The 13,828-nt window shown below is 49.7% G+C and overlaps 1 protein-coding gene across 4 annotated transcripts in view; it reads left to right on the top strand.

Annotated features, from left to right (window-relative positions):
• ZBTB7B (zinc finger and BTB domain containing 7B) overlaps nucleotides 1-13,828 on the top strand; it is a 33,908-nt gene that overhangs the window by 16,886 nt on the left and 3,194 nt on the right. For 3 of the 4 annotated variants that reach the window (XM_058160319.1, XM_058160322.1, XM_058160321.1), the window contains exon 2: nucleotides 12,581-13,571. In XM_058160319.1, the coding sequence (XP_058016302.1) occupies nucleotides 12,581-13,571 (991 nt within the window). Of the gene's footprint in view, nucleotides 1-1,292; nucleotides 1,366-12,580; nucleotides 13,572-13,828 lie in introns of those variants that run through there. The other variant, XM_058160320.1, reaches the window with a different exon arrangement.

The raw sequence follows: 13,828 nt of genomic DNA on the forward strand, positions 1-13,828 counted from the left end.
GAGATCTTTCGTGCTCCGACCGTTGGGTTTCTCCGTCCCCCTTGCGATGGGTTGGGACAGCACTTGGCACATGCTCAGAGGCCTCTCTCCGCTGGAAGAGTTCCCTATGACGTTACCGATGCCGGAACAGAAATTGTTTTGATGTGCAATGGATCAGCTAGTTCCCAGGGGTGCTGTTGAAGATCCAGTGATAAAATCCTTTCTCGGGGTGTGCCCAGCATGCAATCAGATTTGGGGGGGTGAGGGAATCGCAGGTGTGGGGGGGGGTGCAGGAATTGTCTGTCTGTTTTGCCCCCTCCTTAGCTGGAATCAACCAAAACTTAATATCAAATTTAAAATTGGCTTAATTTATTCCAATGATATGGTTAAGCCCACACCGTGCATCCTTCGGGAGAATAGTTAAAAGGCCCCGGCTTCTGAGCATACCTAAAGTGCTTCACCCCCTCCTCTTCCAAACAGGAAGATGTAGCTCTAAAGCAGGTGGCATGGTTTATGTAGTACACCCCTAATTTGGTTAGCCCTCAACTTACAATTGCTCCTTTAGTGACCGTTCCAGGGACCCGTGAAAAAAGTGACTTGCAAAACCAGTCCTCGTACTTAAGACCGTCATAGTGTCAAAATTGGCAACCGGCGTGTATTTACGACAGTTGGGGCATCGTGGGGTCACGTGATCGCCACTTGCGACGTTCCGACAAGCAAAGTCAATGGAGGAAGCGGGATTCGTTTAGTGACCATTCTGACAAGCAAAAGTCAAGGGTGGGGGAAGCTGGATTCATTTAACGGCCTCTGGATTCACTCTAACAGCAGTGATTCGCTTAACAACAGCGGTAAAATCAGGCCCGGCTCCTTTAATACCCACCTCGCTCAGCGATGGAAATTCTGTCCCCGACTGCCGTCGCAAATCGAGACTACTTGAATCATAAATTATCCTTGCAGGAAGCGCGGAAGCCGGTCCTCCAGACACAAGCTAGCAGGGACCTTAAAGTAGCCTTTCCCACAACCTTGCAAGGTAGACCACCCTCGCTCGAAGTCAAAGAGTCTGGGCCCGAAACTGCCAAAAAGGCATTTAACAGGATAGACTTGGAAGTGGCTTTTCCTGAGTTGCTCGCATCTTTCTTCCTTTGCGCCTGGCGAGGGGTTTTCACCGGTGGAATTGGGGGGCTGTTGTTCTGCCTGGGGAGGGCGAAAGGGTTAAAAAGAGGGGGGCAGAGGGGGCGGGAACGTGGGAACGGTGCTGTCTAACCAGGGGTGTGGGCGTTGCCCGCTTTTGTGGTAGTGAGAGAGAGCCCGAGTTTGCTATGCCACAGCACATAGGTATACTCACATCTGCACCGACGCCGGGTGAAGGAACAGCTGTGGCAAGGGGTGAGTGGCAGGGGGGGAACCTTGGCAAGATTTGAGGGGGGGGTAGTGTTGGAGAGAAACCCCCCTCTCCCCAAGATTTAAGATTAGGGTCAGGTAACTTGCTTGCAATGCTGAGGCGCCTTGCCCAAGAGTGGCCGCTTGGCACGACGCTGAGATGGCAGACGAAGCCGAGAGAAAACCAACATGGCTTGATTTGGGGTGCCGCCCCATTCTATGACCCCAATGCGTAGTTTTCCTCTTGTTCCCCCCCCCCAAAAAATCATTCCCCCTCCCCTTTTTTTTCCTCCTCAACCACCCCTCTTCTTTCCGATACCCAATTCCTGAGGTTGGCTGCAGAATTTGTACTCCAAGGAATTTGTTGGGAAGGGGTATTGAGTTGGGTGGGTGGGTGGTGAAAGGATTCAGAAAGGGAGGGGGGATCTTTTCTTCTGGGGAATCAAGTCTGAGAGATCTGATCTAGGAAGATCTTGGTGCTTCTCTAGGAGAAGAAAGGGGAAGAATATATGTATTATTTTTAATGATTGCGGCTCGGCCCACCGAGATTCAAATCGCAGGCCAGCAAGGCAGGGTTGAATTTCTAGCCTGGTTTTCCCAAGATTTGCGAAGGGTTTAAAACATCCACCGTTCTTCTAGTCCTCAGTGTTTTAGGGAAGAAAGCATCCGAAGGTCGGTACGTTTTTTCCACACACACACCCTTTCAAATTTCAGAGAAATGATAGTTGCCGTCCTTTTCTTCATCGTAATCGTTTCCGCTTCGTTGTTTCTTTTCCTTTTTAGCATTTTCTTTCGAAAGGGGCTGAGTCCGAAACGTATAATCTTCGGTTATTTGTTTTTAGCCCCGCATGGAAAAACAACCAAACTAAAATGATTACTTAAAGGTTAGCTTGACCCAGTGTGTCGAATGTAAGGTCAGGTCAAGACCTAGGTGCGGTGATATAATTTATTAACCCCGGTTAATCCATCCTGGTTTGTTTGGGGAAACAGCCTGTGTGTATTTTGTCTGCCGCGGTTAATCGGAGGTAAAATGCCAGCCAGAATTTGTTTTCTAAGGTGGCCTGTGTATAATAATGTCGGTCTTTTTGGATAATCCACGGGTAGTTTTGTTTTTTTGTCTATTAGAAATGGGTAGCTTTAACTAACCAGGTTAAGAGGTTTGTCTGAATGAAACCAGGAGAGAACTACAATGCAATGCTAGCAAGCAATATGTCGAAGAGACAGCGTTATCCAATCAGCAAAACCAAATGCTTCTGGTGACCTCGAAAGCCATTTTTGAGATGATAGCAATCGTAAACAGAAGAGATCAAAGCTTAGAACGATGTTTGTCACCCGTTTAACAGGGGTAAGACTTCGACTCCCAGAATTCCCCAGCTAGCCACAATTCTGGCTAGGGAATTCTGGGGCGTTGAAGTCCACGGTTGACAAACACGGCCTTAGAAACTTCATCCCTCTAAGCTGACGTGAAGGTGTAAATTTGGGGTTTTCAAATAAATCAAACCTGGTTTATCTGAGCTCCGCTTCCCTCCCTCCGTATCTCAAATATTTAAATATGCAAACGTGTTTTTCCTGGTGCTTCAAAACGGCCTCGAGAGAGGCTGTTTAGCAAATCTCTGCCGGGGGTTTTGTAAACCGAGGAGGATAGTATTAGAGAGCCGCCCGGCTGGGGCTGCTGGGCGTTGTAATCCCTCAATTGGTGTCTATGCAATCAGCAGGAGAGGCCTCGCTCATCCTCCGAACTACAAACCGTGAAAAGCCGTAGGAGGAGGGCCTCTATGGGTAGGGCTTACGACCACAACGGAGCCCAAATTTCTGCTGCTAAGCGAGGCGGCTATTCAGTGAGTTTGGCCTCCTGCTGAGACCTTTCTTGCCACCGTTGCTGAGGGAATCACTGAAGTCATTAAGTTAGCATCGCCGTTGTTAAGTGAATCAGGTTTCCCCGTTGGCTTTGTTGATTGGAAGGTCGCAAAAAGGGATTGTGTGAGCCTGGGACGCTGCAACCATCATAAATTTGAGTCAAGGGTCTCAATTCATGTGACCATGGGGATGCTTGCAAATGGTTGACAGCATGAAAAATGATCCTAAGTCACTTTTTTCCTTTTCTTTCTTTCTTTCTTCCTTCCTTCCTTCCTTTCTGTTTTCTTACTTTCTTTCTTTTTTCCTTTTCTTTCCTTCCTTCCTTCCTTCTTTCTTTCTTTTTTCTTTTTCTTTCCTTCTTTCCTTCCTTCCTTCCTTCCTTCTTTCCTTTCTTTCTTTCCTTCCTTCCTTCCTTCTTCCTTTTTTCCTTCCCTCCTTCCCTCCTTCTTCCTTCTTCCTTCCTTCCAAATGTTGATGTTTAAATATCCCACTGGATCCCGACTGGATGGGCTTTGGGGGAGGGGAGGGTCTCACTGAAATGGGGATGAGTGAAAGAGTTTAACCCAGACTGCCTACTGGACCCTGCTTCCACTTGGATAAATAAGCACCCCGTTATTTAAAAAGTGTATTTTGGAGGGGTGAACTATCTCCTGGCTGAAACATTAAAACCCACGCAGCAAGGTTGAAAAAGCGAGCTCCACTCGGTTGGCAGAGAGGAAACTAGCCAGGCTAATATGTGTGGGTGCTTGCCCGTGGTTGTTTTCCTCCAGCGTTCAAATGCCCCAATTTCTCCCCACCCTTAATCTTGGCCAGATTAAACCTCAGCAGCCACTGAAATTTTGCCTCCCAAAATTGATAGGCAAACAGGGTCTTCCCCCCATAGACAGATGGTCAAGCCGAAAAAATCAATCGCAAAACTACACCTTGGTTATCACTCGGAGGCTAAAAAGGCTTGTGAGCTGTGCTCTTAAATGCCATCAAAAACCTGCCCAGCTCCAAAAAGCTTTGGGTGGGAAAAGCATTCTCGGCCGTCCTAAGACGCTGAGGACTAGCCACATGCGGCGTGGCTGCATGACTCAAAAAAAAAAAAGGGCTTTCTGTTCCCAGGGGTTGGCATCGTCCCACCCAGCATCTTTTCAATTACTTTGGGAATTAATTTTGCAAGATTTCTCTCCCTCACTAAGCTCGCAAAATTGTAGACGGAATGGGCTGTGCAATTTCCATCAGACTTTTGTCTCTTCCCCCACCCCCCCAAAAATATTTTTTCTTTTTTTCCCTTTCCCAGATTTAGGGTCCTTCTTACCCTAAGGAAAAACTTGCATGTTCTCCCAAACCTGTCCGGGCATGCGATTTTCCCACCCACAACTTGCCTGGCACCACTGTGCCCCCCTTTCCCCTGGGGGCCTTGCAACAGAGGGATTTATGGGCGGTGAAGGAAAAGCACACCCTATTCCAGTTTGACATGCTAATGCCCCGGCGATACCATCTCTCTCTCGCTCTCTCTCTGCGCCCTGTGCCCCATTTTGATGCCAGGTGGGTAGCGTTCTCAGCAAGACTCCCCCTTGTTTTCATTGGGCATCCAACTTTTTGGGATTTTGGGGGAGGAGCAAAATCTTTGAACCCATTCCATCTCCTTTCCTGAATGCCACTTTTAGATTCAAAGGAATATTGGAATTGACAGGAGGGCAGGAGAAATATTAATTCAGTTTAGAAGGTGCCGGTGTTGTGTTCAAAAAAAAAACAGTCCTTCCATGTGCAGAGAAAGATTCACACGGGCATACACGTGTGTGTGAAGGGAGAAAAAAAACATGTTTCTTTTTTTTAAAAAAAAAATCTTTAATTTGAAATTGACGCATTTGCAAGGTGAAATTGACGCATTTGCAAAGTGAAATTGACGCATTTGCAATGTGAAATTGACACATTTGCAAGGTGAAATCTTTGATCCCAAAGACTTGAGTTTCATTTCCTGGAGGTTAGTAACTTTGAATCCTGGTTTGGCTTTGTGGCACTGTTGGGTGTGCTTTTAGGAAAACTGTCATCGCCGTCCGTAAGCCATGGTTTAAGGCTGTGAATTTAACAACGAGGTCTAGGCTAGGTCAACAATTTTACTTTTGTTGTGTTTGATCCTGTCTGCTGCTCGGAGATGGCTTGGACAAGTCTTTGGAGATTTCTTGGCCAGGTTTTTTTCAGAAGAAGTTTGCCATTGCTTCCTTCTTAGGGCTGAGAGAAATGGGCTGGCCCAAGGTCTCCCAGATGGTTTTGTGGCCAAGGTGGGACTAGAACTCAGGTCTTCTGGTTTCTAGCTTGACGTCTTAACCACTCCATCAAACTGCCTCTTGTCAACAAATTGCGGTATCATTAAAAGCACTTAATTAATGCACCATCTCTCCATCTTACTTTCCTTGAAAAGCGCATTGATCTAAGAGGCAAAACAGATCTCCTCCAGTTCCGAAAAATTATAAGAATGTTTTGGTGTTTCATTTACAACCTCCAGAACTAGAAAACCAATTTCTAGGTCTCTTAAGCCGAAGGGTTGTTTAGATTAGAATACCGTTAGGGTGGACAAGGTAAAAAAAACAAAAACCGACCATCCTTCATGAGATCCGGCAGCATGACACGCCGAAGAGGACACACAAAAAACCGAGCGAGAACACATCACGCTTTCTGAGTGGCACTGGGGGTTGCGTTGTGCTTGCACAGCAAAACACCCAAGTTGTGAGTTTCCCGCCTTCGCCCCCATCGTAAAGTTCATCTGCGTGGTTTGCAAACGTCGGCCCAAAATACAAAAAAATTCGAACGCTTTAGGTTGAGATCCGAAGAAGGGGGGGGGAAAAAAAACGGTCTTTCCCTTAACCAGGAATTTGGAATTAAATTTTGCAAAAATCTTCATTGCGGCCCATGGTTCTGGGTGTGCCTTTATACCCACTTCCCTGCGAGGGAAGCCCCCCCGCCAGTTTTTTTGGGGTTTTTTTTAGGGGTTTCGAAGTAAAAAAACCGAACCTGAAAATTCACGCCCGAGGTTTGGTGCTGAGGCAAGCTTTGCTGGCGGCTCAATTCAATTTCCCAGAAATTTTTCTTCTCCCCCCCCACCACCCCCGTTAATTAACTTTGGCGGGCCCTTCTTGGCAATCCTCCTCCTGCCAAATTCCTGCTAGAACAAAAAGTTCACCCCTTCCTGCCTTCGCAGAGACACCCCAAAAGGCCCGGCCCAAGTTAGCAAAAACACACGTGCCTGGGTTATAGGGGGTCTGGAGGTCTCTTGAGGACTAGAAGCTTGGCGAACATGCTCTCCCGCAAGCCTGCCGCTCAACCAATCCACGCAGAAGTTGCAAAATTTGCCTTGGGGATGTTTCTTTGGCTAAGGGATCCCCCAAAAATCCCTCTTCCCCCCCCCAAATTATCTCCTGGCTTCCCACCCACGCACCCAAAATTTGCTTTATGGCTAATGGGCCTCCTTATAAATCAAGTTTTGTTGCTTCTTAAATCTTTTAAGAAAGGGGGAGAACCTGTCGGGCTTCTAGTGTTGTTGAACAAGGCCGATAGAGACATCTGGACCCACCCCCTCTTCTAATGTGCCCCCCCTCCCCAATTTCGAAAACAGGCCACTGCAAGGGCTGGATTAGGAGGTTCCAGGAGTTCCCCAAACCATGATGCAGTTTATGTGGTTCCAAGGGACTCGAAAGAGACCCTCATCGGAGAGAAAGCGGGGAAGGGGGGGGGAATTCTTCAGAGGTGTGATTTTGGGTGACAAATCAGAGCTTAGAAAGTCCCCTTGTATTTATGTATTTCCCGTAAACGTCTCGGGTAGACTTTTCTCGGCTCCCATCTTCGGCGGGGTGTTGGAGGCCTTTATCATGTCACAGCATCTCCCTGCGGGTGGGGGTGGGGGGGAAAAATCCCCCACCTCCCATTCCCCACATCCATTTTTCCACTCCCACTCCTCCCCTCCCTTTTTAGATTTCAAATCTCTCCGTTGCCACCTCTTTGGCTCCCACCGGCTGGATTTTAGGAAGAGGGGAAAGAAAGAAAGAAAGAAAGAAAGAAAGAAAGAAAGAAAGAAAGAAAGAAAGAGGAGAGAGAGAAAGAAAAAAGTAAAGAAAGAAAGAAAGAGGAGAGAGAGAGAGAAAGAAAGAGGAGAGAGAGAGAGAAAGAAAGGAAAGAAAGAGGAGAAAGAGAAAAAAGAAAAAAAGAAAAAAAGAAAGGAGAGAGAGAAAAAGAGAGAGGAGAGAGAGAGAAAGAAAAGAAAATAGAGAGAGAAAGAGGAAAGAGAAAGAAAGAAAGGAGAGAGAGAAAGAAAGAAAGGAGAGAGAGAAAGAAAAAAGAGGAGAGAGAGAGAGAAAGAAAGAGGAGAGAGAGAGAGAAAGAAGGAAAGAAAGAGAGAGAGAGAAAGAAAGAAAGAAAGAAAGAAAGAGGAAAGAAAGAAAGGAGAGAGAGAAAGAAAGAAAAGAAAGAAAGAAAGAGGAGAGAGAAAGAAAGAAAGGAGAGAAAGAAAGAAAGAGGAGAGAGAAAGAGAGAGAGAGAGAAAACTGGTCATCGGCAAGGCATGCCTCTAGTCCTCATTGAGGAGGCTGCCCATTTTCAGCGTCGCTTCTGCATCGGTCGCCTCCCTTCAGTTCTGGGTTGGATGCTGGCAATATTGGGGTCTTCGATCAGGGCATAAGACACCCCACCCCCCACCCCCCGGGCTGGCCCACCCACCATTTTGGATGCCCCGTTTTACAGCCGGTTTGTTGCCGTCTCGAAATCTTTTGCAGAAAACAGGAAAAGATGCTCAAAGCCACCTTGAAAGGACGCGTGTGGGAGGGAAAGAAATCTAATGTGGAAATCTTGCTTAGAGATGCCTCATCGAAATTTCCTGTTTGCTACTCTCGTTCAGTCTAAGATTCCTTGGCTGTTTTCTTCAAGGTGGTTTAGCTCCAGGGATTCAACTAACCCAGTTTGGGGTTCAGCTACCCGAAAAAGACATTCAGAGCGATGCTGGTTTGTTTGCAGGTTTCTTTTAGCCGTAAAAAAAATTCACCCTTCCCCTTTTCAAACACGTCGGTTACCAGATATATGTGGATCAAGAAGGATTTTGAGACGGGTGGAGGAATGGAAATAAACTTGGATGCGATGTAGGTTTTGTTTTCCTACAAGTTTTATTTCCGGTCGAATTGCAGGCGAGAAAAACGCAGGAAAAGAGGGGGTGGGGAATCCTCCCCCTCACATCATTCTAGGTTTCTCAAGAGACAGCCTGCCAAAACATGAGATGCACGCAGCATGCTCCCACCCCTGACTAACCAAGATAAATACAAACTAAGTTTAGTGTCTCCTCCTTGGGGTTTGTTTTGTTTTTTAAATAATTCACTATCCTGGTTTCCCCCAAGGTGTGACTACAGCTCCCGAGGTTGTAAAAAAAATAAAAATTGACATATTATATTCATTCGGGGACTTGACATTTTGGATCGTTCATGTGCAAGTTAAGTCCTCGACTTACGGCGAACAATTGGCGACAGAATTTATGTCGCAAAGCCGGTTTCTTGCAAACCGAGTTCGGTTTGAAACGGCACGGGGCTCTCCTGTCCCGAGCGGGGGGGGGGATTGGACTAGATGACCTCCGAGGTCCCTTCCAACATAGGGGATTCTGTGTTCACGCCAAACAAGGCGGTTGTCCGTGGAGCCGCAGCCTCTTTTATGACCTGGTTGTTAAGCAAATCACGGCAGTCGGGAAGCAAATCCAGCTTTCCCCGTGGAATCTCCTTGTTGGCCGCCAGCTGGGAAGGTCTCAAAAGGGGATCACGTGACCTGCAACTGTCATGAGTACATGCCAGTTTCCCGATTTCTGATCACGTGACCACGGGGATTCCATGAGAGGGTTGTAAGTGCGAGGACCGGTTATAAATCACCTTTTTTCCCCACCCGTGGCCGTTGTAACTTTGACTGGTCACTAAACGAATGGCTGTAAGTCGAGGACGACCTGTCCCCCTCCCGCCCTGAGCACTCGGCCTTCCCAACAGCCTTGCGAGGGAGGCTCAAGCCAAAACCCAAAATGAGCTTGCTTTCTTTTCTATTTTTTAATTTTTAATTGCAGGTAGTCTTCGACTTACGACCAAAATTGAGCCTTTTCGTGTTTCGGTCGCCACGCGAAATTTTCGTTCAGGGAGTTGTTGCCCCATTTTCTCTCGCCGTAGCAGTTAAGCGACCGGCTGCAGTCGTTCGAGCGAGTCACGCAGTCGTTAAGCGAATCCAGCTTTCCCCGTTGAGACTCTTGCAGAAGTCAGACACCTGCCCCCCCAAAAAAGGGGGGGGGGAAATCAGGCGACACCCCCGCCCGGGGACATGGCGACCGTCGTAAATACGAGTTGTTGCCAAGTGTCCGAATTTGGATCATGCGGACCCCCCCCCCCGAGGATGTACGACGGCCGTAAGTGTGAAAAACGCTCACTTTTTTCCCCCCGAATTTTTGAAAAAATAATTGGAAACAATTTTGATTGGTTCCAAAACGTGTTTGGAGAAGCCTCCTGGCTCGTCCCCGACTTCAATTCTTTTACTCTTTCTTGTTGGGTGAAAACGGGGTCAGGATTTAGTTCCTCCTAGCCAAACTTTCTGGTCACCAAAAAAACAAAAAAATAAATAAAAAAAACCAGGAAAAAAACCCAATTTCCTGGATTATTCTGCAAAAAATGCCCCTTTTCCTTTGCAAAACTCAAGGCAGGGATTCCAAAGGCCGCCGAGCCAAACCCAACCAAAGCCAGACCGCCATTCCACCTGACGAAGCTGGCCTTTCGACACCACACACACACATACACACACACACAAGGGCAAGGAGTGGGGAGGGGGTGTGTGAGAAACCCACCCCTTAGCCATCGTGGTTCAATCGCCGATGCGTTCTCTTTTGTGTGTGTGTGGTTCATTTTGCCAACCTGGGCTGAGCCGGCGTGCGTTCGTGCCAGCTTGCGCCTCGGGTTGTCGAACGGGACGCCTTGTGCGGGGGGTGGGTGGGGGGAGAGAAATAAGCGAGAAAAAAAAGCCCACAGTCTCAAAACAGGATTAAATTGGGGAGGAGGGAGTGGGGGGGGGAAGCCAAGGACGGGCACGCAAAGCCCGAGGCTGCCAGGGCGGGTGCCAACGGTGGGAAAAGAGTGGGACACTCACTGCCGAGCGGCTAGTCTCAAAGTCTGAGAGGACTCGGATAAACGTTTCCCCGTTTGGTTGCGTGCCCAGCGAGGGCTGGCGGGCTGAGCTGGCATAGCTAGGGGTGTTAACCCTGCTGGATGCCACACCTAAACCTTCGGTCAGAATGCCCTCGCTTCCCCACCACGCCCGGCACCTAGCCTGCCCACCCCTTGCTCAGCCGGTCGAGCCTGCTTGGCAGAGAGCGGCGGGGCGGCCCCCACCGAAGCCCGTTCCTGCCCCCACCTACCCACTCCTTTTCCCCCCTGCCCTGGCAAAGGCAAACAGCCCTCCTGGCGGGCACCCAAATGCCAGGGAGTGGCCACCGCCCAGACCTAGCTGGCTCCCCCTCCCCCGGGCGAGAAGGGGCATGCCTCAGTTTCTCCTCCTTCCTGCTCGTCTGCCCCCCATAACTCGGCCCCACCTCCCTCTTTCTCTCTCTCTCTCCCCGCATCCTCGCCCAGGGCACCTGAACAATCTGGGCAAAGGGTGGCGAGAGAAGGCAGGTGAGCCAGCGAACCTGGGGGACTCCCATCTTTTTCCGAGCTGGGCTGTCCTCTCGGGAGGGTTTGCTGCGGCGCTAAGGGTGCCTCTGAGCATGGGCGAAGGGCGAGAGGGGTCGCTGAGCCGGCCTGCAGGTTTGATAATTGGCGGTGGTGTGGTTGCCTTTTTTTGGGGGGGGGGTCCCGCTCTGCCAGCCCTCTCTATTTGATTTATATTTCGTAAGGTGATATATTTTAGAATTTGGGACGATTGGATATTGGAGGCGGGTGAAATGCCGGCTTTAGGGCTTTGGGTTCTGGGTGTTTGGAAGGAAGGAAGGAAAGAAGGAAGGAAGGAAGGAAAGAAGGAAGGAAGGAAGGAAAAAAATGGATCTCAACACAGGTTTCACCTTGCCAGGATCTGTTGGGGAGGGGGATCCAGTTGGCCTCCTCAATGAACCAATGCTAACTCAGATAGGGGGTGCATTTAATGGTTTGCTATTTTAATAGGATTTTCATGGTCAGCTGTGAGTTGAATGGGAGTGAAAGCCCACCCCTCTTAAAGCAGGCTGGCTGGGGAATTCTGGGACTTGAAGTCCACCCGTCTTAAAAGTTGCCAAGGCTGAGTAACCCTGTCTTAGCTCCTCCTCCATCCTACCCAATTGCTCTACTCAGATCCCTGACACAACTGGGCAAAGGCCATCCTATCGAAACCCGGAGAACTCTACCGGATCCATTCGAGGGGAAGACAGGGAACTACGTTTTAGTGCGTCAACCTCCTACGTCTCTGCCCCCTTCACCCAGCGAAGGTTCAAAGCCGCTTGCCTCCCCCAGAGACACCCAAGGCGCAGCGGCTGGCATGCGGCACCTGAGTTATCTTTCCTAGGAAATCTGCTCGTTTCAGTAGTTATCAGGCGCTTTGATCTGCGCCGCATAACCTCTGGCGAAGCCTCTTCCTCCTGCGCGGAGGTGCAGGCTCCGTCGGCGCGCACATCCTCCTTCGGCCTCCTTTGCTAACCTACCTCTTTTTCGTGGCAAGGACAGGATCCAGCCCTCGTTCGCTGTCAGCCCAGAAAGACAGACAGACAGACAGACAGACAGAAAACACGGTCGGAGAAGCAAAAATCTATTTTTATTTAGCCGAGTGACATCCACCGAATCTTGCATATCTGGGGTAGTTCTCGCCTTAACAACCATAATAGGGCTCAAATATCTGCCGCTAAGCTAAGAAATATTACAGGGTTTTCCTGCCTGAGCAAGGGGTTGGACTAGAAGACCTCCAAGGTCCCTTCCCAACTCTTGTTATGTCTAATCTCTTCTTGGAAACCACCAGTGATGAAGGGAGGGAGGGAGGGAGGGAGGGAGGGAGGGAGGAAGGAAGGAAGGAAGGAAGGAAGGAAGGAAGGAAGGAAGGAAGGAAGGATAGTAGAATAAGAGAACAACACATTTGGAAGGGATCTTGGAGGTCTTTTAGTCTAACCCACTGCTCAGGCAGGAAACCCTATCCCATTTCAGACAAACAATCTTTTCTTAAAAACTTCCAGTGATGGAGCACCCTAAACTTCTGGTGGCAAGTTGTTCCACTGATTTATTGTTCTCACTGTCAGGAGACCAGCAGACCCTCCAAAGTACCCATCAGCTCTGTTATTCCGTTATTTCTAGTCCAGTGCCTTCCCTGCTGAACTGCCCCACTGATACCGCTGACTCTTTTCTCTCCCCCCCCCGTACAGGTGAGGCAATGGGTAGCCCTGAAGATGATCTGATTGGCATACCTTTCCCGGAACATAGCAGCGAATTACTGGGTCGTCTGAACGAGCAACGTCGCCGAGGGATGCTGTGCGACGTCACCCTCCGAGCCCAGGGCTCCGAGTATCAGAGTCACCGGGCAGTATTGGCTGCCTGCAGCCGCTACTTCCAAAGGCTTTTCGCCGGCCCCAGCATGGCCGTGTGCGAGCTGGATTTCGTGGGGGCGGAAGCCTTGGGGGCCCTGCTGGACTTCGCCTACACCGCCACCCTGACCATCAGCACGGGCAGTCTCTGCGAGGTGCTGCGCGCCGCACGGATCCTGGAGATACCGTGCGTCATCGCGGCTTGCGTGGAGATCCTGCAAGGGAACGGTTTGGAGGCTCCCGTGCCGGATGACGCCGCTCGAGAACGCGCCCGGCGTTACCTGGAAGCTTTTGGCACGCTGCCCAACTTGGAAGGTGACCTGGCTGAGCCCCCCACGTGTCCAGCTCCCCGCCGTAGCAAGAAAACACGCAAGTTCCTTCAAGCCAGGGGTTCACGGCTAAACAACCACATTACAGAGGTTTCCCCTTCATTGTCGCCATCCTCAACGGGAACTCAGGAGCGCCCCAGTCCACCCAGCCAGGCATCACCTGCCCCAGCATTGGGCCACCCCCGTGAGGAGGAGGAGGAAGTCATGGCCCCCTCTCGCACCTTTTCCTTCCCGTACGGTCTCTCCCCAGAAGATCTGGGTTCAGACGACGAGCACATGGATCAGGACATCGTATCCTACATGCGTCGGCTAAACCAGGAGGGGCTGTCCGTGGGAATCGATCCGCCAGACAAGCTGGTACGCAAACGGCGCTCACAGATGCCCCAGGAATGTCCTGTATGTCACAAGATCATCCATGGGGCAGGCAAACTACCTCGTCACATGAGGACCCACACTGGGGAGAAACCATTCGCCTGTGACGTGTGTGGTGTCCGTTTTACCAGGTAAGAGTTGATCTTGACTCAGATGGGGCTACCGCATCCCAGACCCCTCCCCAGATTAATTCCAATATTAAAGAGGCTGGGTATCAAGTATTGGTTTTGGATAGAGAAAAAGATTCCCACTCATGGATAATTTTGGGAGGGAGGGAGGAAGGAAGAAAAGAAAGGAGAAGGAGGAAAGGGAGGGGAGGGGAGGGGAGAAGGAGGAGGAAGGAAGGAAGGAAGGAAGGAAGGAAAAAGGGAAGGAGGGAGAAAGGAAA

Source organism: Ahaetulla prasina, chromosome 17 (genome assembly GCF_028640845.1).
Source record: "Ahaetulla prasina isolate Xishuangbanna chromosome 17, ASM2864084v1, whole genome shotgun sequence".
Taxonomy (NCBI): Eukaryota; Metazoa; Chordata; class Lepidosauria; order Squamata; family Colubridae; genus Ahaetulla; species Ahaetulla prasina.